General features: G+C 53.0%; 7 protein-coding genes across 7 annotated transcripts; 6 read left to right on the forward strand and 1 right to left on the reverse strand.

Annotated features, from left to right (window-relative positions):
• Positions 1 to 997: 997 nt before the first annotated feature.
• HD553DRAFT_300934 (uncharacterized protein) lies at positions 998 to 6,022 on the forward strand (the record flags this gene model as incomplete). The annotated part of the gene is made up of 18 exons (XM_046178647.1): positions 998 to 1,512; positions 1,571 to 1,662; positions 1,745 to 1,797; positions 1,847 to 1,877; positions 1,937 to 1,997; positions 2,065 to 2,242; positions 2,299 to 2,453; positions 2,515 to 2,635; positions 2,698 to 2,756; positions 2,828 to 2,952; positions 3,021 to 3,553; positions 3,685 to 3,819; positions 3,891 to 4,413; positions 4,519 to 4,644; positions 4,711 to 4,985; positions 5,054 to 5,241; positions 5,619 to 5,896; positions 5,991 to 6,022. 18 exons carry the CDS (start codon positions 998 to 1,000, stop codon positions 6,020 to 6,022), a joined length of 3,480 nt encoding a protein of 1,159 aa, XP_046033122.1.
• HD553DRAFT_318927 (uncharacterized protein) lies at positions 6,019 to 7,521 on the reverse strand. Its single transcript, XM_046180947.1, has 4 exons — positions 7,090 to 7,521; positions 6,844 to 7,006; positions 6,583 to 6,743; positions 6,019 to 6,503 (listed from the first exon to the last, which is right to left on the reverse strand). Exons 1-4 carry the CDS (start codon positions 7,230 to 7,232, stop codon positions 6,203 to 6,205), a joined length of 768 nt encoding a protein of 255 aa, XP_046033123.1. The 5' UTR covers positions 7,233 to 7,521; the 3' UTR covers positions 6,019 to 6,202.
• A 422-nt stretch (positions 7,522 to 7,943) lies between these two features.
• HD553DRAFT_345782 (thioesterase-like superfamily-domain-containing protein) lies at positions 7,944 to 9,734 on the forward strand (the record flags this gene model as incomplete). Its single annotated transcript, XM_046183134.1, has 8 exons — positions 7,944 to 8,330; positions 8,427 to 8,443; positions 8,530 to 8,579; positions 8,630 to 8,672; positions 8,751 to 8,988; positions 9,085 to 9,267; positions 9,345 to 9,440; positions 9,522 to 9,734. The coding sequence occupies 8 exons, from the start codon at positions 7,944 to 7,946 to the stop codon at positions 9,732 to 9,734; spliced, it is 1,227 nt and encodes a 408-aa protein (XP_046033124.1).
• A 492-nt stretch (positions 9,735 to 10,226) lies between these two features.
• On the forward strand, positions 10,227 to 12,280 carry HD553DRAFT_345783 (uncharacterized protein; the record flags this gene model as incomplete). The annotated part of the gene is made up of 12 exons (XM_046183135.1): positions 10,227 to 10,428; positions 10,490 to 10,552; positions 10,620 to 10,681; positions 10,747 to 10,792; positions 10,858 to 10,907; positions 10,971 to 10,977; positions 11,052 to 11,061; positions 11,141 to 11,256; positions 11,324 to 11,368; positions 11,433 to 11,819; positions 11,884 to 12,029; positions 12,092 to 12,280. 12 exons carry the CDS (start codon positions 10,227 to 10,229, stop codon positions 12,278 to 12,280), a joined length of 1,323 nt encoding a protein of 440 aa, XP_046033125.1.
• Positions 12,281 to 12,481: 201 nt separating this feature from the next.
• Positions 12,482 to 16,246, forward strand: HD553DRAFT_136707 (eukaryotic membrane protein family-domain-containing protein). The gene is made up of 12 exons (XM_046176643.1): positions 12,482 to 13,614; positions 13,679 to 13,724; positions 13,782 to 13,906; positions 13,961 to 14,117; positions 14,186 to 14,381; positions 14,441 to 14,557; positions 14,620 to 14,670; positions 14,737 to 14,876; positions 14,941 to 15,117; positions 15,186 to 15,418; positions 15,485 to 15,626; positions 15,690 to 16,246. Exons 1-12 carry the CDS (start codon positions 12,632 to 12,634, stop codon positions 15,864 to 15,866), a joined length of 2,544 nt encoding a protein of 847 aa, XP_046033126.1. The 5' UTR covers positions 12,482 to 12,631; the 3' UTR covers positions 15,867 to 16,246.
• Positions 16,247 to 18,017: 1,771 nt separating this feature from the next.
• On the forward strand, positions 18,018 to 21,031 carry HD553DRAFT_300943 (uncharacterized protein). The gene is made up of 5 exons (XM_046178648.1): positions 18,018 to 18,419; positions 18,496 to 18,650; positions 18,721 to 19,651; positions 19,713 to 20,088; positions 20,157 to 21,031. Exons 1-5 carry the CDS (start codon positions 18,214 to 18,216, stop codon positions 20,901 to 20,903), a joined length of 2,415 nt encoding a protein of 804 aa, XP_046033127.1. The 5' UTR covers positions 18,018 to 18,213; the 3' UTR covers positions 20,904 to 21,031.
• A 197-nt stretch (positions 21,032 to 21,228) lies between these two features.
• HD553DRAFT_300944 (poly(A)-specific ribonuclease) lies at positions 21,229 to 24,698 on the forward strand. Its single transcript, XM_046178649.1, has 15 exons — positions 21,229 to 21,624; positions 21,701 to 21,731; positions 21,804 to 21,828; positions 21,895 to 21,980; positions 22,041 to 22,491; positions 22,552 to 22,599; positions 22,663 to 22,975; positions 23,043 to 23,159; positions 23,221 to 23,473; positions 23,535 to 23,840; positions 23,914 to 24,012; positions 24,078 to 24,116; positions 24,182 to 24,281; positions 24,360 to 24,466; positions 24,548 to 24,698. Exons 1-15 carry the CDS (start codon positions 21,315 to 21,317, stop codon positions 24,579 to 24,581), a joined length of 2,319 nt encoding a protein of 772 aa, XP_046033128.1. The 5' UTR covers positions 21,229 to 21,314; the 3' UTR covers positions 24,582 to 24,698.
• The last annotated feature ends 111 nt before the right edge of the window (positions 24,699 to 24,809 follow it).

Here is a 24,809-nt window from a genome sequence, read left to right on the forward strand (position 1 = left end):
GGCGACATCAGAGCTGTAGCGCGCCAATTGCTGCCACTATTGCTGCGACTGCTGGAGTCGACGATTCTGGATCCAGGCACCATTGTCTTTGCCCTCAAACTGGTGGCGGTATTCCAGAGCCACACAGATCCCTTCATCGGAAGCATTGCTCGTCGCTTGATAAGGCTTGTCGACTCCGCAGAAGAGGTCGTCATGGAAGCTCTTCGTCTGCTAGCCCATCTAGCCGACTATGTCTCCCTGTTTGAGGCAAGTCTCACCATTCGTCAAGTTTTGGAAGCGCCTGGTTTCACAAATTTGATTAGCGAAGAGGCTTTGGCGTGTCGGCGAAAAGTAAGCCAAAATCGCGCACAGGTATGAAGCGTTCTAAAACCTGCTGAATTTTTTATATAGGTCGAATCATCGTTATCATTCGCTCCATTGGTGTCGCAAGACCTGACTTTCGCGGAATATCCTGATCTGAGACCATATCAGGATATGCAATTTTCAAACTTGGCGTTAACCGAGGCAGATCGAGCGGATCATTCTTTTATCAGCCATCTGTGGGATTTCGAAGAGGTGAAGGATCACGGGGATTGGCAAGGGTGGGCCAGGAAATTAGAGCATCATATCGTGGATGCCTGTCGAGTGGATATGATAAAGGTAGTTGCACTGTTGAAGCCCCAGGTCCCGAAAGGACTGTTACATGCCGGCTTCATTGCTTACTATGAAGCTCTCGGGGATGACGACAGAGTAAGTTCATACCTCCTTTGGTAGACAACCGAGACAGAGGAGTTGAAAGTTCACCACATCAATTATAGGCGGTGGTTCAGGAGGCAATCGGAAGGATCGTAACTAACCGAGACGCACCAGGCTACGTACGGGAACTGTGGCTTTCGATCTTGGAGTTCACACAAAAGACCCAAGTAGGCAGATTGCCCATCTCGATTCTCGAAATGGCCCGGAAATCGCTTTCGCATGAGCGGCGGCGACTGTCTGAGCGTGCGGACCCGATTCTGGTATGGTAAGTGTGGCAAGGTTAGAGGCTTTCTTGAACGTACAGACGTTGACGCAAAGAGCACATGACTCAAATGACAATTCCAGGTATGCAGAAATTGATGCTGCAGAATCGATGAGCGAGCCCGCTATGACTACCCTGGTCGAAGCAAACCTCCGTGTTGGAAGACAGGAAGATGCTGCTTGGAGTTCAATGCAGCTGGCCCAAGAACAAGGAGTCTGGCTGCAATCCGCATGGTTCGAAAGCCTTCAGAGATGGCCAGATGCGATCGAGGCGAACCGGCAGGAGGGATTGGATAATTTCGGCTCGCTTGATACCCTCATTACCGCTCGCCATGCTCTTACCGAGTTCCCGGAGGTGCTCAGGATCGCGGACGAGAAATATACTGGGCTACCATATCATCAAAAGGCACAAATCAGCGATTTATGTACCGTAGCAGCATGGGCTGAAGGCGACTTCAAGGCCATGGGAAAATATCTCTCATCACAACCAAAAGGTGCAACCAAATTGCTCTACAAGTAAGCGCGAGCAAATGACCCGCCAAAGCCAATGACTAAATGAAATACTTATGTGCAGAGCGGTTCTCGAGACTTGGCATGGCAATTACGAAGATGCAGCAGCACACATTTCAAAGGCGCAATCTGAGGTGTACAATGAACTACAGGTACGTTTGCGCCAGGACGGAACACGCGCCTAGCAAATCGCTAACAAAGTGTTCCGTGGACTCACAGGCACGAACAGCATTTTTAGACTTTTCGGCTAGCAATTACGCTACAGCAATCGGTACCCTCGCTAAAGCCCAGGTGAGATGATTTCCCCAACCTTTTGAGTCAAGCTGATCGTCTCCCGTAGATGCTGGTCGAACTAGAGGAAGTAATCAGATGTGAGGTGATCATCGGCTTTATTGTTTCGCCCCTGCTTGCTGATAGTCATGCAATACAGACAAACAATCTGACCACCATCCGGAAATGCAAAGAGTACTAGCGAATACTTGGCAGTCTCGGTAAGTAACAGTCCTTTGATGCGCCTTGCGACCAAGTCCCCAGACCTAATGAATACCATAACAAAAGCTTGAAAGCTTCTCACGTCGACATAGACTCGTTTTATAAACGACTGTTGTTATGGAGCTTGGCAGCCAAGCCGTGTGATCTGCAAGATGGATGGCTCTATCTCGCGAAATTGGTTCATGCCCAGGGCTACAAATCTGGCCGAAGGATCCTGGACTCTCTAGCTCAAGATGACCAGCCGGTAGGAATATTGCTGTCATGGATATCAAGCTTGGTTTGCTTACTCCTGAACCATAGGGGGACAAAGTGGCATACACGAGGCTCAGGTTCGACTGGGAAGAAGCGAAGAGTCCGATTCAAAAGACTCGGGTGGTGCAAGAGTTGTATAAACACGCCGTAAACCTGTCCGGCTTTTGCGGCACTCAGGAAGGATTGTTATGCCAGGTCAAGAAGTGGGAATTTCCCCAAGCTGGGTTCTCCCAGTCAGTTATAGCGTTGCATGGACTGTCGAAGGCGCTTAGCTGACTTGGCGACCTATAACAGAGGCGGGACCCGTCTCCACCGTCGTCGACTGGCGCGGTGTATGGCCCGTTTAGGGGAATGGACGCGCGAAGTCCGCCCAGATTGGATAGAGGTCAGTTGTTCCCCAGGCGAAAAGGATTCGAATACCACTTGATGCCTAAACTTGTCTCGTAGGACAACAAAATCCCAGCTTACGAATACATGGGGGCATCGGTCCTTTTGGAACCCAAGTGGTAAGCTCAAACCATGTTAGGTGTCTGAGGCCCCTGCCATCTCTAGATACAAATGGCTAATGGAAAAACAGGTCTCGGGGCATGGAGTGTCTAGCGGAAATGGCTCTTGAGATACTTCAACATAAGCAGGCAGCTAATCCAGGACAATCAGTAACCGATCATATGGTCGATCGATACATCTTGCCGGCATTCTATGGTATGTCATGGAGCGCGAGAATTTTTTTATCCGACAAGCTGAGTTTCATCGGTCCTCTGCTTGCTTAGCCCTGTTTCAATCAATCAAGCTACAGAGCGGCCCGGAACAAGGCGTGAAGGCGACTTTGCTCGCGCTAACTTTGTGGTTCCGTTATGGCGGGGCTCATCGGAGAATATTGACAGCCGTCAGAGCTCACCTGAAAGATACACCTACCAACACCTGGCTACCGACTATCCCTCAATTGATAGCGAGGCTTGGCGCCAAAGACATTACCCTCCGATACTCCTTGATCGACTTTTTGATGCAGATCGCTGGGTCCTATGCGGACGCCTTGATTTGGCCTTTGCTCACAGCATCTCAGACGCCTCGGTCGGTTCACCAGAGCGCCGCTCTAGATATCATGCAGCAGATGTCGGCGTCCGCGCTGCACACCAAGATGGTAAAACAGTCGCAAATGGTCGGAAGGGAGTTGATCATGTCTGCCATCAGCCCGGCGGAAAGGTGGAAAAATGCCATCGAAAAGGTCGGTTCTGCTACGGCTACATACGATCCTATAAGTTTCAACCGGCTGAGCGCTTATTGTCTCACAAAGATGCTCTACGTCGAAGGACTGAGCGCGTCTTCCTGGGTGGCTCTCTCGGAGGAGTATGAGGGGCTCAAGGTAAATTTGTAAAATTCATGCGCGCCGCGATCGCTAAACATTGTCAGCTAATATGCCAATGCATCTTCCAGGCGCCTCAATCCGAGGAAGAGTTCCTTTTCATACAGCGCTTCGGCGACGCCCTGGAAAGTGCCAAGGGAGAGGTGGAAAGATATCTAGCGGGTGCCAAGTCCGCCTTCTATAAGGCTTGTAGCGAGTATCAGAACGTCAGTACCGTTTGATGTCTCTCTTCGCGCGTTGGGTTCAGTCTTATTTACGGTTGTCGAGGTCTTCATAGATCTACCGAAAGATTTATTCTTTGCTTGACAACTGGCGAAGACCCAATTTTCAGCTCAACCTTCGCCTGATCGCGCCTCGAATCGCTAGCATGCAAGACAGTGACCTCATGGTACCAGGTCATTTTGATCCCAAGAAGCTACGTCATGAGCAACCGTTTATCGACAGGTTCGAACCGATGGTCGATGTCCTGAATACCAAGCAGCTTCCGCGGAAATTAGTCATGTACAGCAAAAAGGCCAAGTGGACTTTCCTCTTGAAAGGCAACGAGGACTTGCGGCAAGACGAGCGGATCATGCAATTGATCACGCTGACAAATACGCTGCTCAACCACAACAACGAAGCTTATAGTCGTCAGCTATTTGTGCAACCCTACAGCGTCACGCCTCTCTCCCCAGATTCGGGTCTGTGCCAATGGGTCGGGAATACGGAAACGCTGATGGCCATCGTAACGTCCGGGCGCGCCAAAGTCAAGGGGCAGCGATTGACCGACCGGGAGTTTGCAGCGATGTTTGCAGTAAGTGGTGTTCTCGTCTAATCGCAAGCCTAGGCTGGAGTTGACACCTGCTACAGACGGATCTGAAGGAGTTGCAAAAGGGTGGATTCGACTACGACAAGGGTAGGTCGAGGCGGCCTTGGCGGGGTGAAGCCACGTATTGACGCGACACCTGTTTCAGCCACTACGCGCTACGATGCTTTGTCGACCGACCAGAAACTGGAGAGGTACCGAAGTGCCCTTTCTATTTCGAAGCATAGTCAGTCTGAACTCTCTCTTGAGGCATCTTACACGCAATGCTGACCCATCTGCCCGCGTTCTACAGCCGACCTGAAAGACCTCCTCTGGAGACGAAGCTCCAGCTCCCAAACCTGGTTATCCCGTCGAACCTGTTTCGCGCGGTCCATCGCGACGACCTCGATGGTCGGCTACGTCATCGGTCTGGGGGATCGACATCCTGGAAACATCTTGATCGAGCAGATCAAGTTCAACGCGATCAGTATCGATTTCGGGGATGTGTTCGAGGCGGCGGCAGAGAGGACCAATTTCCCGGAACACGTGCCGTTCAGGCTCACCCCGGAGATCTTCAATGCATTCGAGGTGGATCCGACGTGTCAACCAACGTGTCTACCGCTGCAGAATCAGCTGATAATATCGCCTTCCCATAGTTTGCAGCTGTGCACGGTGTCAAAGCCCCAGGTTCCCGCGGTCACTTCAAACGGTCATCCTCGATCACCTTGGGGGTCCTACGTCAACACAAAGAGACGCTCTTGGCGATGTTGGAAGCCTTTGCGCTGGACCCTCTATTGACTTGGCAAGCGAAGGAAGTCGACAACCCAACCGGTAAGCTCATCTCGTTCTTCCCGATGCGCCTAAACCTTGAAACAAGAGAGACTGATCAGCTCTAACCTTGCGCTTTCCAGCCGATGACCCGTATGACGAGAAACGCGACCAACCGAAACCGAAACTGAAACCGGTACCGGCAGCTACCACTACCGCATCCGACCAGGTCCAAGCCGAACGCCGCAAGAAAGAGAAAGCGACCGAAGTCGTCCTCAACCTCGGAGGCAGTTTCATCGCCCCCGGATCTCTTGCGAGGTCTAAACCTGCCAATATTCGTGGGCTGGGCAGGGTACAGGAAGAGGAAGAGGTCGGAGGTTCGGTGGATGTGGACATGAACGGGAACGGGAGGAAGAAGGGGCGGTTGGATACGGTCCACGAATCTCGGGCCAGCCAGCCTGACGATCGACCCAACACTACTACGACTCACACCAATGCGACGATGACTACCACCACAGCCGCAAGCCAGGGAGACGACTCGTACATGGCCCAAAAGATGTCGCACATCATGACCAACGAGCGCGCCTTCAAGGTGTTGACCCGGATCGAAGAAAAGCTCGCGGGGACCGATCGGAACGGGGGCGGGTATACGGGTGGACCGCCAGTCGAGGTCGAAGAGCAGGTACAATATTTGATCGAGGAGGCCACCAAGCACGAGAACTTGGCGCAAGGTGAGTCGGGAAAGTCGCTTCGGACGATCAGGCAAGTGTGTTTGCTGGACGATAGAAGCTGAGATCCTTGTACGTGATCGTTTGGTTTCCACAGGCTACCCCTTAGGATGGCTTCCGACATGGTGAAAGACGGGTTCGGCGATGCGAAAACCTTGTATTATTAGATTTAGACAATTGCATGATCCAACTTCGTTTGACCGTTTATACAGTTGTTGACACACACATAACGAACCCATTCATAAATCACTGCCGCGTGTTTGCGTACCGTAAGGCCGGTGACGGACTCTCGAGACGAGCTCAAATCGCCTAGAGGATCCTTCCTCCGTCCCTGTTGTACTTCAGACCGGTGGCAGCCGCAGTAGCGATCGCTCCCAATCCCAACATCTTGGCCCATCCGAACCCACCGCCACCTCCGAATCCGTCAAGCGACCTGTTGGCGAGCTGATACTGACCGATGGTGATGGCGGTCTGGCAGAAGATGAAGCTGAGACCCATCGAGACGGGAGAGAGGAGCGAGGCGAGGGGGAATCCGATGACGGTGGCCCACTTAACCAACTCCGAGGGGGGTTGACGGGTGTAGAATCCCATGGCGGTGTTTTGCAAGAAGCTGCGAGCGGGCGCAGATGAGGTCAGTTTAACATACAATATTCTCGCCCTGACGTCTTTGCCCTGCCGGGAGAACTCACTCCATGACCCCGATTCCGGCAAACGAGACTCCGACGGCGTTGGCCAACTTTTGCTGCCACGTGTTGGGCCTAGGAGCTCGTCGGGCGTACACCCAGTAGAGGGTGATTGCCGTGTTGACAATGACGAACATGTCGGCGAGCTTGAGCTTTTCAGCGTTCCACTAAAGAGATCCAAAAAAAAAAACGAGACAGAATGGAACGATGCTTCGTCAACGTCCCGCTCTCTAGACCAACCTATCATCCGTCCCCATTGTTACTCACGAAGAAAGGCCAAGTCCCGATCATCAAGTTTCCTAGAGTAAAGTATGGGGCAATGTCGAGCGTGATGGGTTCCAACTTGCCTCCCGAAGGGTAGTAGAGTTCTTTGAGGTAGAGGACCTCGAGGATCTGTTGAGGTCCGAACCAGGCTCCGATGGCAAAGGGACTGATACGTCGGATCAACAAGGGAGAAGGTAGAAGATCAGTAAACGGGGAAGAGGAAAGAGAAAAGTAGCAAGGTCGACTCACGTCGGGTTGAAGGCGCCGGGGTTCCTATCGTTGACGGCCTTCATACCGGGGTCGTTGATGGCGATGGCGTACTGTTGACTGAGAAACATGTACGCCCACGAGATGGGAGCCACGATCTTGGCGGTGGAGAGTGAGATGCCCATGATGAAGTGTGAGTGTTGATGATGGAATGTGATGGAGGTTGTGTTTTGGATTTCCCTTGCTCGGATGAGGTCGAGGTAAGTGAAGATCGAGATCTGACTGTAGGTTATATACTTCCCTGACGGGTGACGAGCGAGCGGCCAGGTTCCCGTGACCGTGACCTCCTCGACGCATCATCATCATCGCTGCATCGATCTCTGCCGTGAATCACCTCTCGATCGCCGTGTCAGCCGAGGCTAGGGAGAGAGTAGTCACCCCCCGCCGGTATCCCCTGACTTCCCAGCCCGTTCCTCTCCCACCACACCCGTCGTCATCCATCCGGATCCCACTGGATCGGCGATCGGGCAACGAACCAGCGACGAGACGCGGGGTAGACGTCATTCGATACGTCATCTCTACGTCACGTGATCTACGACCGGCATGTACCTTTTATACAAAGTAAACACTTGGAACGGACATGACGATCGATACCATGATGTCCGCACTCTCTGAAGCCGGTTACCGGTTATCTACCGAGAAGCAATCGTTACTCACTCCTCTTTGAAATTCGACAGGTGAATATCAATTGTCTCTATACTTCAGATTCATACAACGGCCATAAACACCTGCGTCAAGATATTATACCGCACGACGAACCAGCTTCACGCCCACCTCCCCTCGCCCGCATCTCATTCACACGTTCCTACACATACGACAAAGCCAGAACACGAATCATGGACGCCGAACTCGTCAGGGTAGACCCCCCTCATACCTTTCCCGCTCTCACCTCCTCGTCCTCCAAAGCACGTCATATCTCTGCATCAAACTCAAACTCCGCCAACCAAGCTCTTCCGGAAACCACCTTTCCCTTGGCCATGCCTTCCAACCCTTCCCCGAACTCGGAATCGGACCCCCCACCACCAGGCCTGTCCATCCTCCATTCTCTCGACCTAGAGGAGATCGACCCGACGGTCTTCCGGTCGGTCGCTGATAGCTTGTGGATACCGGCGGGTGCGAGAGGCGCTTTCGGAGGGCAGGTCATCGGGCAGGCTCTGAACGCTGCGACGAAGACGGTTGGGAGTGGTGCAGAAGGCAAGAGGTGGGGTTTGCATAGTCAGCATGTGAGTCGGAAAGTGCGGAAAGTCAGTGCGATGCGTTTTCGTGCAGTAGCTAACATATGATTATCTCGATTTCGTCTGTTCTTCTTCTCGTCCTAGTGTTACTTCCTCCTTCCGTAAGTATTTCCTACCAATCGTGTTTTGAACGGATACAACACACCGCGCAGCACTGACTGCAATCCGATTCGCTTGAAACGTGCAGAGTGGTCGCGAGTGACCCTATTATCTATCGGGTTGAGAAGCTCCGGGATGGTGAGTCTGGAGATATTCTACAGGAGAGAGGGTGAGAAGGCTGATCGCAGTCATGTTGACGCTTTGGGGTGCAGGTCGGTCTTACGTGACCAGGTAAGCCTCAAGATATATCCTACAAAGATCCGTAACCCTATTACAAGACTGATTCGACCTACCTCCCCCGCCCGGCAGACAAGTCACAGCTACCCAAAAGGGCATCCCCGTCTTCATCCTCTCTTGCTCCTTTACCCTGCCTCCGCCCGTCACGGCACCACAACCGTCCTTCAGCGTGCCCATGCCACTAAACGTCCCCGGTCCAGAGGAGTGCGAGGCAGAGGAAGACAAGTGGGAGCGGGTCTTGAGGGAACGGAAAGAGGCCGGGAGGGAGGTCAAGGGGGATGCTCTGAGAGGATTGATGGCCTATATCCGGGTAGGTCGTTTCTTAGCTTCAACATGGATCTCTCATCCCACTCATGAAGCGACCGTGACTGAAACCGTAACTGTGCACCTGATCCGATTCCTGCAGGAGCGAAAAGAATCTCCGATCGCGCTCAAAGAGATCCCACGGACGGCCCGGATGAAGTTTCCGACGATCGCCGGCCAACAACTCGACGAGGCTGACGAACGGGCGATGCAGGTGCACGAGCGGATGTTGTGGATGCGGACGAGGGATCAGACGGTGGCTGGGGAGGAGAGTAACATGCAAAAGGTGAGTCGTAGTCTATCCGGTAAAGCCGAGGTAGACGGGATGAGGAAAGCTGATTCGAGACCGCTGGTGTGGGACAGTGCATCTTGGCGTACATCTCCGACTTTCAGTTTGTAGGTTCAGCAGCGCAGAGCGTCGGGTTGTCGCATACGAGCTCTCCACGTTTAGGCATGCTGGTCAGTCTGTCGATCTCATCTGACGCAAATTTCCGGAGAGCTGACCGTCGCCTTTCCAACCTCGAATACTCTCCGACGCAGGCCTCGCTGGACCACGTCGTCTACTGGTACTCGACGACGTTCAAGACATCCGACTGGTTGTTGCACGTCATCACCGCCCCGAGGACGGGCGACGGTAGAGGGGTCGTCGAGGGCAAGTTTTACACGCAAGAGGGAGAGTTGATCGCGGTGACCGTTCAGGAGGGGGTCGTGCGTGCCGCTCCGCAGAGTGACAAGGACCGGGCCAAGTTGTAGACTATTAGACAAAAGGATTCGTTGTACATGCTCTATTACACAATACAATAGCGTAAACAAGGTTTCGGGTCGATCCATAAAGATCTGCATAGATGTTTTTAGAAATTGCTGTTGAGTCCTGGAAAGGGACAAGCTTGGACAAGGTGGACACAATCTGTGCTGAAAGCGGTGTGCGGAAGCAAATCTGGGAGGACAAATAGGAGAAGAGGTCCAGTCAGCTCAAAGTGCAGATCACTGCATCAAGTGACATCTTCAAGTTGCAGAACCCTTGGAATAGGTTCTTATAGCTTCTCAGACCTATTCAGAGTGTAGAAATCGAATTCTAGGTCGTCCTTGAAGCTAGAAGTGACGGCATAGCGTTGTCGGAAGGGAACTTCGAGATTTCGGCCTTGCCCATTCCTCTGGAATCTCTCTGAATCACCTCTCACATCACCAGCATATCTGCTAGACATTCAAATCGACCAAACAACTCAGGCACACCTCGAATCGACCATGTCGCAACGTCGTGCGGCTGCCGCTGCCAAGGCGGCCATCAAGGCGGAAGAGTACGATAGCTACGACGAGTTGTTGACGGACGGCGAAGACGAGGAACAGGAGCCGGTCACTCAGGCCGATGGGACTCAACCTCCGTCTCTGATTGTTGGGTATCTGAGAACCTATAGGACGGCCCAGTATTCGGCCAGCGATTTGAACAGTGAGTGTCAGAGAGCGGACGTCGTCATGACGGAGATGTTGACGATCATTTCGGCTGCTAGCTATGTGCCAAACGGGAGACATCGACCTGCAAGTGGATTACCAGCGAGACGTCGTTTGGACCGGTAAGTCCAGTCGTGCAACTCAACATGGTCAACGGTTCTGAGTACGATGAACAAAACGGTTGTGTAGAGGCCAGACAGGAAGGCTTGATCGATTCGTTGTTCCTCAACTACTTCATCCCGCCGGTACTTGTGAGTTCTGCTGATCTGCGGAAAGATCAACCACATAGCGAATATTGACATGACTGTTCCGTCAGTTCTCGACCAGGACCTCTGATGATGGGACTCAGAAGCGAGTGTGCAGTCAGTAGAACATGTCGCTTGTATGACCCGGCATGTCCATTGATCGGACCTATCACGAACCATAGTGGATGGCAAACAGAGGTTGACGTCGATATGCAAATTCATGATGGGTCAGGTAAGTCTGCATGTCTGCGAACGCCCGAGGCATAGCTCACCGAGACTGATTGTTGCTTCGCAGATTCCTTGTGAGTCGGTGCTGCCAAGGTGGGGGAAGACGTGTGCTAAGAATTACACTTCGGGCGGATTGCATGGTCACTAGGGAAACCGAAGTGAGTACGCGACGCTGTGCATCGTGGGCGCCCTCACTGAAGTTCTCAATCGAATTCCACCTCGTCGCGATCACTTCAGGGCTGGATATGGCAAGGGGAAGAAATTCTGGTACACATACGACCCGAAGATACATCGAGGACGGGAGCTACCGCTGAGGGAGAAGAAGCTATTCGCCCAGAAGCAGATTCACTGTGGTGAGTGTCTTCTTTTTTCCTTGAAGCAGTTGAGCCATACGTTTGCTGAAATATATGCATCTGGCAGCGGAGTTCGAGGATCTCAACGAGGGTCAGGAGAGGGAAATCTTCCGTATGTGAATACATCGAATTTGATTCTTGTCAAAGCGCTCAACCTCAAGATCCTCTTTTATCAGAGCGTGTTCAACTCGGAGTCGCTCTGTCGGCAGCCGAAAAGTTACAAGCTCTCGCTACACCTTACTCTGTGTGGATGACATCGCTTCTGAACAAGCACGTTTTCGGTGAAGAAGGTGATACGATCAACAGCTATTTCAAAGACTGGAAACAAGACAGGGGACAGGCGTATCAGAACGTCTGCGTGCTGGTTTATTTCATCGAAAAGTACCCCTTGCCTATCACCTCGGTCAGCTCGATCGCCTTAGGATCCTGGCTCAAGCGGGTGGACGCACCGGAAGTGCACTTGCGCCGAAAGGTGGACACGGTGTTCTATTACTACATCGAGCTGATGAAGATGTATCAAGATGTCGCTATCACCGCCTGCGGAAAAAAGCTGTCTCCGATCGGTAAGCCCCCATACATCCTGCTCGGATCAAGTCCAAGTTTTGCTCACGTTCTTCCGACGCACAGAATTCTCTTTCATCGGGGTGGTGCTTTATGTCCTCGGAGCCTATATGAGCCTCGAAGAGATCGCTCGCAGGATCGGACACATGAGGACTTACGTGAGGCAGATCGACTCTAACGTCCGCTCGAACGGCTCTACCATTGCAGCCCTCGTGAGTGCCTCAGGTAAACTCGCATGGGCCGTACTAAACTAGACCACTGTATCCTGTTGTAGTGGCAATGGCTCGGACAACAACCTCAGAGAACCATTCCTGGGATGCGCCCTATGTTCGAGGAGGAACAAGAAGCGGCTCCTTCTGCCAGGAAACGTCGAAGAGAGGAGGAAGCGGACGGAGACTACGTCGGAGGCGGTATCCGAGCTGACAGCCCTGGGCAACGTCGCAACACCCGCTTCCAGGGATGAACCTCCGAAATCTACAATATAATACTTCTTCACGATCCGTATGGCTGAGAATGAGACTTTTTTTTTGTAAGATCTGAATCCTTAGTTATAGCTAGTCAACAGCAGCAGTAGCTAGTAGTATGACGTGTCTCGCGTCATTTATGGAATGAGCAATTGATCAATTGAGCACATGAGCGCGCAGCATCTGAGCTCTTGAACGTCCTTGTCATCGCACGAAATCCGTGACTGATTGTATCGGGTATTAACATTCATAAATGCTTTAACATACCAGAGGCAGGAGCCTTGAGTTGATCACACTCTGACCGCTGTTCAACGAATCAGAGCCAAAGAGGTTGGGCAAAAGGCTATCATATGGCTTCTTCATTCAGTATTCCGAGCCAAAGCTTGGACTCATATAGCCAGTATTCGGATATGGGATCACAAGCAGAAACGTCGGCCGATGGTGCAAGAAACTACAAGAGTCGAGCACACAAGGATATGCCAGTGTTGCATACGTCAAGGAGAAGAGCGGGACTGGAACGCTCAGCGACTTCTACGGTTGTCAAGAGCGTCAAGGCGGTACCGAGACCTATGTACCCAACGTTCATGTCTTCTCGGTCGACACGAAGAACATCTTGGGCTCGGAAGGGTCTTGGAGATCTTGGAACGATGGACTCGGCGACGAGGATGTACAGTGAACGGCCAGGGGATGCTCTCTCGGCGGGCTTGGTGGAAGCTCCAAGATTGACGAGAAAGGCGACATATTCGTCTCTGCCCCCTTCACCAACCGGAGCTATTCGGCTAGAGACTGATGGACTCCGAGACCTATCGGAACAGTCACATCTGGAGTTCGCTAGCTTGACGTTAGGCATCGACCCTCATTCCAACGACATACTCGCTCAAGCTATACAACGCATCGCTTCTAGGAGAGGCTCGGCGATCTCGCTAGAATCGGCCGAGGACAGGCTTCGAGTCGGCTCTTTGCCTCCAGAAGGCTTCTTCTGCTCGGCAACACCCATATCGGGCAGCCTGCCGAATCTGAGGGGAACCCGGTCCGAAGATGATTTGGATGAGGAAGACCACGAGACGGGTAGCATTCGGGCAGCTGAGGCCGAACTTAACTCTCCTCGTTCTGCTGGATCAACCATAGAAGATGAAGACGACACGTTCCAAGATGCTTTCGTCTCGCATGATGGCTCTCCCATCGATGGGTCTATGCTGCTTAGCGGCAGTGATGTTAATATAAACACTCTTGGTGGAGAAGCTGAACACGCACGGAGACTCTCTTGGTGGGACGTCTTGAGAGAAGCTGTAGTTGAGGAGGAGGAGCAGGCTTTGGAGATACAGGGGAAATGGTGAGTACGATGATGGAGGCGGTGATGGTTTGGGATGTGGGCTCACCTGTCGTCGCCTGGACAGGGATCGAATCGCCAATTTCCTAGCAGTTCCAGCAGCGATAGAAAAGGTACGTACTAGCTCGTTCGGCAGTTAGGCTGCATCTGATCGTCATTTCGACAAGCAGATCACGCTGCTCGGCGCCTTGCTGTGCTTGGACAGTTTTCTATACTACTTTACCATCCTACCCGTGAGAACACTACTGGCGATCCTCTCGATGGCATGGGAATCGTTACGCGCTCGCCGACTGCAGTAAGTCTGCTTGTATCATCCTGTGGTTGCGGAAAATAAGCTGATAATACGCAGATCCCCTGGTGTATCTCATCTGCAATCTATCCAGAAGATGGGTCTTCTGGTCGTACCCACAATCGTACTCCTGAAGACAACAGATGCTAGCAAGATGTATCACGGGGTGCGGGGCCAGGACACAATCAAGCTCTACGTAATCTTCAACGCTCTCGAGGTGGGTTCGAAGGTCACTAGCTGTACCGTATCATGTCGCCCATCCTAATCATCGGTCGCCGCCTACAGATCGCCGACAAGCTCTGCAGCGCCTTTGGACAGGACATCTTGGATACCCTCTTTGCGGCCGAAACTCTTGGAGCCAAGGCGAGCCATACTTCGATACGGCTGAAGGGCCAACGCGAAAGCCGACAAGAACGGGCTCAGCGCAGACGGGAACGAACCAGGCCTTTTTTCTTCTTTCTCCTTGCTTTGGCATACGTCCGTGAGTATAGCTTTTCCGAACAACAACAAACTCTCGCATGCTGACCCTCGATTGTCCAGATGTACACGCCTTGGTTTACTTCTACCAACTCGTCTCGCTCAACGTAGCCGTCAACTCATATGACAACGCCCTGTTGACTCTATTAGTCAGCAACCAGTTCGTCGAGATCAAAGGCTGTGAGTTTTTACCCGCGTGCGATATCCAGTCTCGTTTGCTGAGTCCGAACTCTCTCCAAAAGCGGTATTCAAGAAGTTTGAAAAGGAGAACCTGTTTCAGATCATGTGTGCGGGTGAGTACAAAGTAGACCCCATGTACTGCCAGCACGAGCTGACACACAATTTCCTGACCATACAAGACATTGTCGAGCGATTCTCATTGACCTTGATGCTGTCATTGATCGCTGGCCGAAACCTGATCGAAATCGTTGGATCCGACATTGGCTTTGATCCGAGGAGTCTTCTGAGAGGAAACGGTGTACTGAAGACTATCATGTCGGTAAGCAGCAAGGCGACCTCTGATACCATGTCAAGCACACTAAATTGTTACCCCCTTTCGCCAGCCTGTTCTTGCCGTGATTCTCTCGGAGATGGTGGTCGATTGGCTCAAACACGGTTTCATCACGAAATTCAATCACATCAAGACCACGATATACGGTCGATACACGGATGTACTCTGCAAGGATATATTACTCGCCGCACCGACTTCGAGGAATGGCCGTGGACTGGGATCATCAAAAGTAAGCTTGAAATCAACTGGATCTTTGGAAGCGAAAGTCGTGTTAACCTTGCTTGCGGCCCTTCGCAGCGGCGTACGCTGCTGACCGATCGTTCCACTCTTGTGACACGTCGACTCGGCTTTGCAGCCCTCCCGCTTGCCTGTTTGGTCATACGGATCACGGCCCAAGCATTCGGCATGGTCTGGTCGAAGGCGACCCCTAGTGTCTTGGAGGATGCCAGTCGTTCAGCGCTCGTAAATACCTTTGAAAGATGGTGGAGGCCGATCTCAACCACATTGGTATTCGCTATCGGATGGTTTTGGTAAGTCAGGTCCTGCACAGAATATCGTACAGGTCGACATCCAGCTGATCGAATCATGCCATATAGTCTCTTGGCGCTAAAGAGCATTATGGGTCTCAACCTACTCGCCTTCGCCCATGGCCGTCAGGCTGGGATGGACCAGCGCGAGCGGGAAGACCGAATCAACGATTTCGGTCGTAAACCTATCGGTGACAGCCTACAGGAGCAGGTGAGTTCTGATTGTCGGATTCCGCTCGACTTTTCGCTAACCCCCGCTGCTCTGCTCGGCTAGAAATACAATGATCAGGTCAAGGACCACTTGTCCAGGAAAGAGGACGACATGCCCAAGCTCGAGACGCACAAGAAGGAAGACGCTTCGAAACCTGGGGGAGTCGGTGGCGGCGGAGGAAAACCGAAGTGGAAGTTGGAAGAGGTTGAACGATGGTCCATGATAAAGAGGATCTTTTAATACGGAAGTTCGACAGCAGGTCAAGCACCATCTATCGATACCATGTGCGAGTTGCTGGCCTTGATCTCTTCCTCGAAGGCCTTGATGAGGTCGACGTCAAAGCTCTGTCCCCCTCGACGTCGCCATTCCCGGCCCCTTGACAGTGCGGGATGACGTCTTGGCCTTTCCCTCGTTCCAAGAGAGACGTCTTCTTTGGCCATTGGCAAATCTGAAAGAATACCTCGTCTTCGTTTCAGTAGGTAGATCTGCTAGAACTCGCTCATCCGATGCAGATCATCGAACGCGTCAAACCTTGTTGATCCCTTCCATGGTTGAGCGCACGCGAGACAACCAGCGTTTCGATCAAATCGGGTCGGGTGATCGGGGTCTACGCAGTCGGGTCGGCTCTCACGGGTTCGGCCGACGTTTCAAGCGGACGCGCGTGGGAGTTGGCCGATCAAAATGCCTTGGCCGAGCTGTCCTTTGGACGATCTCCGTTTGCAGTTCGAAGGACGTTTGTTATCTTGCGAGCACTGCCACAACTTCGACTTAGGCGATATGTCACGTTCACGAAACATAAGGAGAAGTTCCCGTCACAGTACAGCTTCATTTTGCTCCCGCTCGCCACTCGCGCTCTCTTTGACAGACGATGTCGATTGTGAAACGCGGGGCAGTCCCGCTTACCGCGGGATTGATCGGTGAGATGGCTGATTAGCTTCGCGTCTCATCACTCCCCTTCTCCCTACCGCCCGCTTCGGTCCCGCGCACGCGTGGTCAGCGATCAGTGATGTGATCAGATCACTTCGCTTTGCTGTCTTCTTTCCCTTTCCATCCCGACCTTCGTTCGTTCATCAATTCTACATCATCAGCAACTGCGTCACTCTCCCTGTTCTACCGCTGTCGGAAACAAGGGGAACGAAACCCCAGGGGCACGAAGAAGTGAGTGATTGTTGATCGCTCAGGAAAGAAGCTTTTACTGTCGTCGTCCTCCCTGTTCTTTTCTGTTTCCACCAGCGAACCGTCACTTTTTCCGATCACATATAGGGGTCCAAGCCGACGACAAAGGAAGGAAAAGGGAAAAGGGCTGCAAAGCGCAACAGAAAGGGCAAACCATCAAATTTTTGCAATCTTCCTTGTTCTCACGCGACGTCATCATAAACTCGAACTCGACCTTTGTCCTCGGCCCGTCGACACAAAAAGGAATTCCTCGAACTCGATCACTTCCTCCCTCTTCCAACGAAACCCTGCAGATCGTTCTCGTTTGCTCTGGATTTCTCCCTTTTTTACTCCCCCCTCGGTCTCTTCTCTCGAATACGGACCCACCGCCGATCGGTTCTTTGAGTTTCAACCTTCATCCTCGACCTCGCCGTATAGCCCAAAACCCACGGGCAAGACAAGGATCGACGCTCTGGAACACAACTCGTCATCTGGATCATCATCGCCGAGCTCTCTCCGGCACATCGTAAGGCCTTTCCTGCCAGCACTGCCTCCTTTGTTCAAAGGACTCCTTGATCGCTGACGTCTTCTCGCTCTCTCCCTCGGTCTTGGCCGTGTGCTTCGTCGATCGCTCACTACCTCCTATCTTCCTCCCTCCTCTGGAACTACGATTACTCGCCTATCACCCCTATCGATCCTTGGCCGCATCTCTTTGCATTGCTTTGCAGTTCTTTGCAGATCCACTTCACCTTACGAAACGAACCGGTCCACCCGTGATCACCGACCACCACAACAATCCACGTCCGACCCGAATCACAAAGGCAGGCTGAGTGGACTTTGAAGGAACGCTCCTCTAGCATAGCTTTCAGGGATATAAAGGGACTCTAGGATTTTCATCTAACCCACGAGGGTCGCTCCGTTCACCACCATGTCTGGACATACAAATACTCTTGCCTCTTCGATTCGCTCTCGAGGAAACCCTTTGTCCACAACGACAACCATCTCGTCGGATTGGACTCTAGTCACGCCAACTACAATACGGAACGAATCTCGTCGTCCGTCAACCCGAACTGCAACAACCTGGTCAGGCAGACCTCTACCTCGTCCTCGCACTAACCCGGGACCGTCCTCGAACGCTACACCCGAATCTAGCTCGAGTCGCCAACCTCCCCGACGTTCAGATCGCCTCCGATCGACTTCGACCAGAGCGAATCGCGATCTACCTTCGAGCCTCGCACACGCTCAGGTTATCGATTTGCCTCCCAGCGCCATCGTTACATACATCGGAGAACCTAGAGATTCCACCCAATCTCCGTCGCCACCATCTGTCCGCGACCGTGGCCCTTATCCACTGCGTCGGTCCCCCCGCACCTACTTTGACGACATCCTCCCAACCTCAACTCGAAGCAGACCTTCAACCAGAGGCGACATCATGGTCACTTTCACCGGTCATCAACAAGCCATGCCTTCCCGTCATTCGCCACTGCCTAGTCACACGGGCATGTTCAACGATAGCATGCTCATCGACGAGGTCATGCACACGCCGACCCCCTTCAAAGGGCCTTTACACGCGTCGGTAAAGGTGGTCCTCGACAACGCGTCGGATCGCCTGGAGATGATCGGAGGGGCTCGCACGGGGTGAGTTTCAGACGTTCCAGACGATTGGTGAGAGGCTTCGAGACGCTGATAGTCTGGGATTGGTTTCGGTCAACAGAACTGCATACTCGCTAGCTGGACATGTTGTTTTGACGGTACCGAACCTGCCCTTGGCGGGAGGATGCCCCGACAACTCGTTGCGAAACAGGATCAGAGAGCTGAAGCGTTTAAGGGTGTCTTTCGAGGGCAAGAGCGAGTACCATGATGATACCGGTATGTAACACCTCAGATCTTCCGAGAGAGAAAGAAGACTTGCTGACCGGCGCTCATTGTGGCTTGGCAGGTCGATATCAAGTCATGCAACTCTGTCGGGTCGACAAGGACTTGATGCCGGAACAAGAACGACCGCAGCTGCTCCACGACTATCCCTCCAGCCAGTCGTCTTCAGGCTATCAGAATTCGACATCTTACGCTCTCGCCTTTGACCTGACTGTGCCCGGTTGGTTGCCGGCTAGCTTTTCCAACGAGCTCACTACTACGTCATACGGGATGATCTGTGAGGCCGAGATCGGATGGGCGTCAGCAATGGATAGCAGTTTCACTTCCAACTCGACCGTCGACGGAGCGCTCTATGCCAATCACTCTACGGTTTCCTCCATGCCTATCCCTATCGGGAGTGGCTTTGGAGCCGCGTCTCGTTTCCTGCCGCGCTTGGCCAAATCGATGGCGACCGCTTTCACCGGATTCCCCGCTGCTCAGTGGGAATCGGATCACACTCGAACTCTGAGATCCGAGTTCAAGACCATCAAGATTGTTCGACACCGAGCGCCGGCTACCACTTCCACGTCTCTTGACGAGCGCGGTTTCAGGATTGGACAGATTGCCAACCAGACCGAGACCCCGCAACGCCACTTTACATTGAAGCCTTCGGAAGACAGCCCGAGCCCGATCGAATGCATGGTCAGCACGCCCGAGATCGTCGACCTGGACGGACCTAGCCTTCGGGTCAGCGTGCGACTTCGAGCTCGAAAGATGGCATCGTCAGCACCAGCGGCGTTGGCTCCCTCCGAGCCATCTCGAGCCATACCCGCTGGGGTCATGAGGTCGACCGACGAGAACGGCGACGTGTCTATGGAGGATCTTACTGGGATGGGTGAAGAGTCTTCCGATTGCGCGGGCCGTTCGCACAAGCGGGTCCCATCTTCGATTACCATTGAGGAGAGGGTCAAGATGGTCGAGATTGGAATGGAAGTCGAGGAGATCGAGCGATACAGGTGAGTCTCATATGGCTTTATTCGTTATACAAGAGTTTAGCTGATGATATTCGTCGGACAGTTCTCTTCCTGCTCAGACATTCACTTCATCCTTCCCCATCCCCGAGGACCAACCCAGTCTGTCGGCCAATTCTGCTCCTTTCGAGTCCAACAGCAATGCCTACCTTACCCCTCCTTCTCATTCGGCACGGATCCATCTCCTCGGTCTCGCTCCCACGACACTCGCCAAACCCAACCGGAGTCGAACTTTGCTCCTGGGAGAAGATGGAAAACCTCGAACGTACCGGTTCGAAGGCGAAGGCTTGGATCTCGGGAGCGGGTGGCGCAAGGTCAACATCGTCGTGCCTCTACCGCCTCGCTCAACCGATGGCTCGAACCCTCTGCAGCCTAGCTCGGAGACCGAAACGCCATATCTGAAGCTCAAGCACAAGCTGAAGGTGAGTCTGAAAATCAGGTTGGATGATCTCGAGCTCGCAACTAAACAAAGTTTATCAACTCCGAACAGATCAAGCTTATTTGCAAGACGCCAGCAGCAGTAGGTGCAGAGACCGTTGTCTGCCTGACCACCCCACTCCGGATGAGCACCTCGGCACCGACCATCAGACGCAGCCCATTCGCGTCTCCGACTGCGGGCAAACCTCTCATCCCACTCCCCGCATACAACCAGATCTTCCACGAGAATGGTGCGGTCCGAGAGGATGATGACCCTTTGCCACTGTATGAGGAACCTTCGACGCCCATCGCAGAGTTGCTCACATCTTCGACACCGAGCGAGAACGAGATGGAGTCTGCGGAGGAAGCTATGGACATTGCGGATCAGGAACAGGTACTACAAACCCTCGCTACAGACGATCACACCTTGAGTCCGGTACCAGAACCGTCAGCCCCGAGTTACGGACACCATGTTCCCCCTCAATCAGCCGACTGGGACTCCTCTATTCCTTCGCTCATATCGGGCACCCATCTCTACTCTCCGACTTCGACCTTTGCGTCCGTTCCCGGACCTCGCACGCCACACACACCTCGAAGTGCCTCGCCATCTTCTTTCGACGAGATGAACGGGATCGCTTTCGGGTTCGGAACACCGGACACTCTCGCCGAATCATACAGGATACCGGGATCTACAGGAGACGTTTACGGACAAACTTTACCACCCGACGTCATTGCACGATATCAGATGCTTTCGAGAGTCAAAGGCGCCAGAAATGCCTCGGGACTCTCGCAACTTGCCGCAACCCAGGAAATGAGCTAGACACGCGCTCAACGAGACCTTATAATGAGTATAGGATAGTAGCGATGATGAACTAGATACCAGTTTCTTCTCGACCGAACAAGCATTGTAAAAAGACTGTAGCATCTTATATCATCGCATACGGCAGCTCGATTGGATTGCTGATCGCTTGGACGATCATTGTCCCGATCGGTCTCTCGCTGCAAGCTGAAACCCCGAACTTGATCTTCCGGTGAGGTCGGTCCGCGTCGAGTCCACGCTTCCCGTGTTCGGCCAAACTCGACCTTGACCCTTGTTCAGCACGATCTTGGCCTAAACCCCCGAACTGTTGGTCCTACGGATCGAGTATGCCCACAACCGTCTTGACGACAACGATCTCGATCAGTCTTGCTGCTTTGAAAATAGTCCGCCGGCCACTCGGGCCTGCAGGCCATGGCCAGAGAACCTACCTCGGTTTCCCCTTTATTTGAGCAGAGAATGCGCATCAACTCGAGTCGCACTGTATCCCCAACGCCTAATACCAGACCGACGACACCTACCACCAACAACCACAACAACCACAATACGGCATCCAAATCTGCTCTGCTAGAATCGAGTCAGGCTACAGGCTCCGATCGACCATCATCGACGGAAGCGCAACCCTCGTCTGCGTCTGCTCTTCCGGCCAACTCTGCCGTACTGACGCTGAATCCGAATTCGATGGCCATGGTCGTAAACGGGGTATCCAAACCCGCCAAGAACGGTGCGATACAGTGGAATATACCGAATAGATAAGCTCAGGCTGACGATGACGCTGGTATCGGCTTGTGCTAATGCAGAAAAGCTGTGCCGGAATGTACTAATATACGGGTAAGCCCGCCTAGTCTAGCTTGACCAGATTTGTTGGCCTTGATATCTCACCGGATGTTACTCGCGAGACAGATCTTGCCGTTTCGAAGACAAGGGTGTAAGCCTATCCAGATATCGCTCATCTAGGATTTAGGAAACGCTAACATCCCGCACCGCTTCATAGTGCATCTACTCTCACGGCAACGTGCCCGGACCATCATCATCCAAGGGGTCTCAAAGCCCCACAGGGACTTCTAGTTCCTCCGGAGGGTGAGTGCTGTCTGCACCGGCCCATCGATACATGCCATACTGATTGACGTTCGACCGTAGTCGCCCTAGAGGACCTCTCGCAGCTGCAGCATTCGGTACTTCCGCTACCGCCCAACCGTTCAACCCGAACCCCTCTCGGCCGCTGCCCGTTTCGATGAGCTCGGCTGGATCTCTCAACAACGTGTCCCCGATGACATCTCCATCGCGAATGTCGGCTTCCGTGTCTGCACCCGTCTTCAGACCGGCAGGCAATGCGGCTCCTAGCACGGCCCCGTCGACGCCCAGCAAGATGAACGCTGTAGGCAGCAGTATCAGTACCGAGCACCTCAAGGCTGCGACGTTCGTGCCTCGGGCGGGAGGTTCCATGACTCCAAATGCTACGCAGAGCTCTATCTATCAGCCAACAGAAGATGATTCAACACCTACCACGCGGGCAGACGTGGGGGGTTACGTTTCGGGAGCGATGATGAACATGAATGGTGCTGTTCCCGGCGGGACCAGCTCGCAAGGGGTGAGTAGTTGGCGTCATGATCGGTACGATGGATTTGTACTGATGTAATTCGGGTCTCAGATGAATATGGAGCAGAAAGACAACTTTTACCCTACGGACACCAGGGTTGTGAGTATAGGCTGTTGACAATCAAGCAGACGCTCGCTTGAATACAAACTTCTCGCTTCGCAGCTTGATCATCATCTATATTCAACACCTTTGCCTCACACCGCCAACTTGCCCGCATCGCATCTCCCCCTGCACAACTTCTTCCTGCCAGCGGATTTGCTGGCCTTCATTCATGGTCGGGCGGAAGCCAAGCTGGCGTCCCGATCAGCAGACGGGTCATTACCATCGGAACTTCACGTATATCACTCGCTTCATACCCTCATGGCGGAAGCTACCCCTCAGGAAAGGAGCATGCGGGTATTCGGGTACATAACGGATGCCTATCGAGCCCGTTGTCGGCTCGATGGTCGACTATACTGCTTGCGACGCGTCGAAGGTAAGCAGGTTTCTTCTCGAAGCAAGATTCTAGTCTGACTGACAAAACCACATCTCGACGTCGTCAGGTTTCAAATTGGGCAAAGAGACGGCCTTTAGTGTCCTGGACAAATGGCGCCGAATACGGCATCCCAATATCGTTTCTGTGAGAGAGGCATTCACAACAAGGCTGTTCAACGACAGCTGTCAGTATTGGTCTTGGAGAGGCTGTCTGTAGAGCCTACAACTAACTGTCATTCGCGACAGCCGTCATTTTTGCCTACGACTATCACCCACGGTCGAGGACCCTATACGAGGCTCATTTGGGTAATCAGATCGAGATGATCACACAGGCGAACGGAACTATAACACCAGCGCCCAAGGCTCCGACTGGTATACCTGAACGCGTACTGTGGAGCTATATCGCTCAGATCGCCAACGGACTCAAGGCCATACATACCGCTGGTCTGGCTTGTCGCACAATCGAGCCCACCAAGATCATCCTGACAGGCAGGAACAGGTAAGGCGGCTAGCCTGGTCATGTGATATCGATATTTTGACTCACCGAGTCTCTTGCGTAGAATCCGACTGAACTGTTGTTCAATCTTTGATGTTACGACTTTCGACTCGCCATCAGCCAACTTGCATTACCAGCAGCAGGACGATCTGCTCAACTTCGGGAAATTGCTCGTCTCGTTGTGCTGCGGCACGACCGGTGCTGTGCACGCCCTGGCCGCATCGCTTGAGGCGATTCAGACCGCTTATTCGCCCGACGTCAAGCTCGTCATCCTCTACTTGCTCGGAAAGCCTGGGCCAGGAAAGAGCATCGACGATATTCTGGTCATGCTCGGACCGCGGCTATTAAATGAATTCGATGCCATGCAAAAGTGGGTAGGAGTTCGATGGTGATTCCGACACTGATGAAGTTGGCTGATCTACCGTTATCGGCGTCTAAATCAGCTACGCCGACAGTCTCGAGTCTGGACTCGAGGCCGAAGTGGAGAATGGACGTGTAGCGCGGATGTTGATCAAGCTTGGCTTTATCAACGAACGACCAGAGTACGTCTGGAAAGCGGAGTATCATACGAGCTGTGTAGGTTGACAGGGACCCTCGCAACTTCCAGGTTCCAGCAGGATCCTAGGTGGTCGGAGACAGGAGACCGGTTAGTCTTGGCTGATGTGTAAACTTTTTACCCTACCATGCTGATGGTTCCTTCTCGCTTCATAGCTATGTTCTCAAGCTGTTCCGCGACTATGTGTTCCACTCTGTGGACGAGGTTGGCAATCCGGTCCTGGATCTGACTCATGTGCTTCTGGCGCTGAACAAGGTCGGTTTACGCGAACGGTGCTCGACGCGAAGAAGAGCAGGAAGGCTAATCATGGCTCCTTCGCTCGTGTCATGGCAGACCGATGCGAGCCTAGATGAAAAGATCATGTTGGTCGCCCGGGACGAGCAGAGCTGCCTGGTGGTCTCGTACAGGGAGATTCGCAATTCCATAGAAAAGGCATACATGTGAGTCGTGATCGTTTTGCACTGGTCCGGTCCCGCTCGGAAGCTGATCAGAAGCGAGGGTCGATCCTCTTGCTATCTTAGGGAGCTGATGCAACAATCTTCCGGGATGCGATGAGTGGGTCGAGGGGGTAAGGGGTAGCAGCGCATGATCCTCTACGTTGAGAGGAGGTCTTTTGTATCTTGTTGGTATCGAACGTGAAGATAGTGTCGGATGAAATGTAGATGAACACGACCAGGGATCCAGGAGCCAGAGACCGATAGCGAGCGTCTCGTGGTAAACCTTAGCGCGTGTCGACCAGCTCGTGGGGAGGAGCTTTCGCGCAAAAGACGACAAGGAGCAGGA

Source organism: Filobasidium floriforme (assembly GCF_021052385.1).
Source record: "Filobasidium floriforme strain CBS 6241 chromosome Unknown HD553scaffold_26, whole genome shotgun sequence".
Lineage (NCBI taxonomy): Eukaryota > Fungi > Basidiomycota > Tremellomycetes > Filobasidiales > Filobasidiaceae > Filobasidium > Filobasidium floriforme.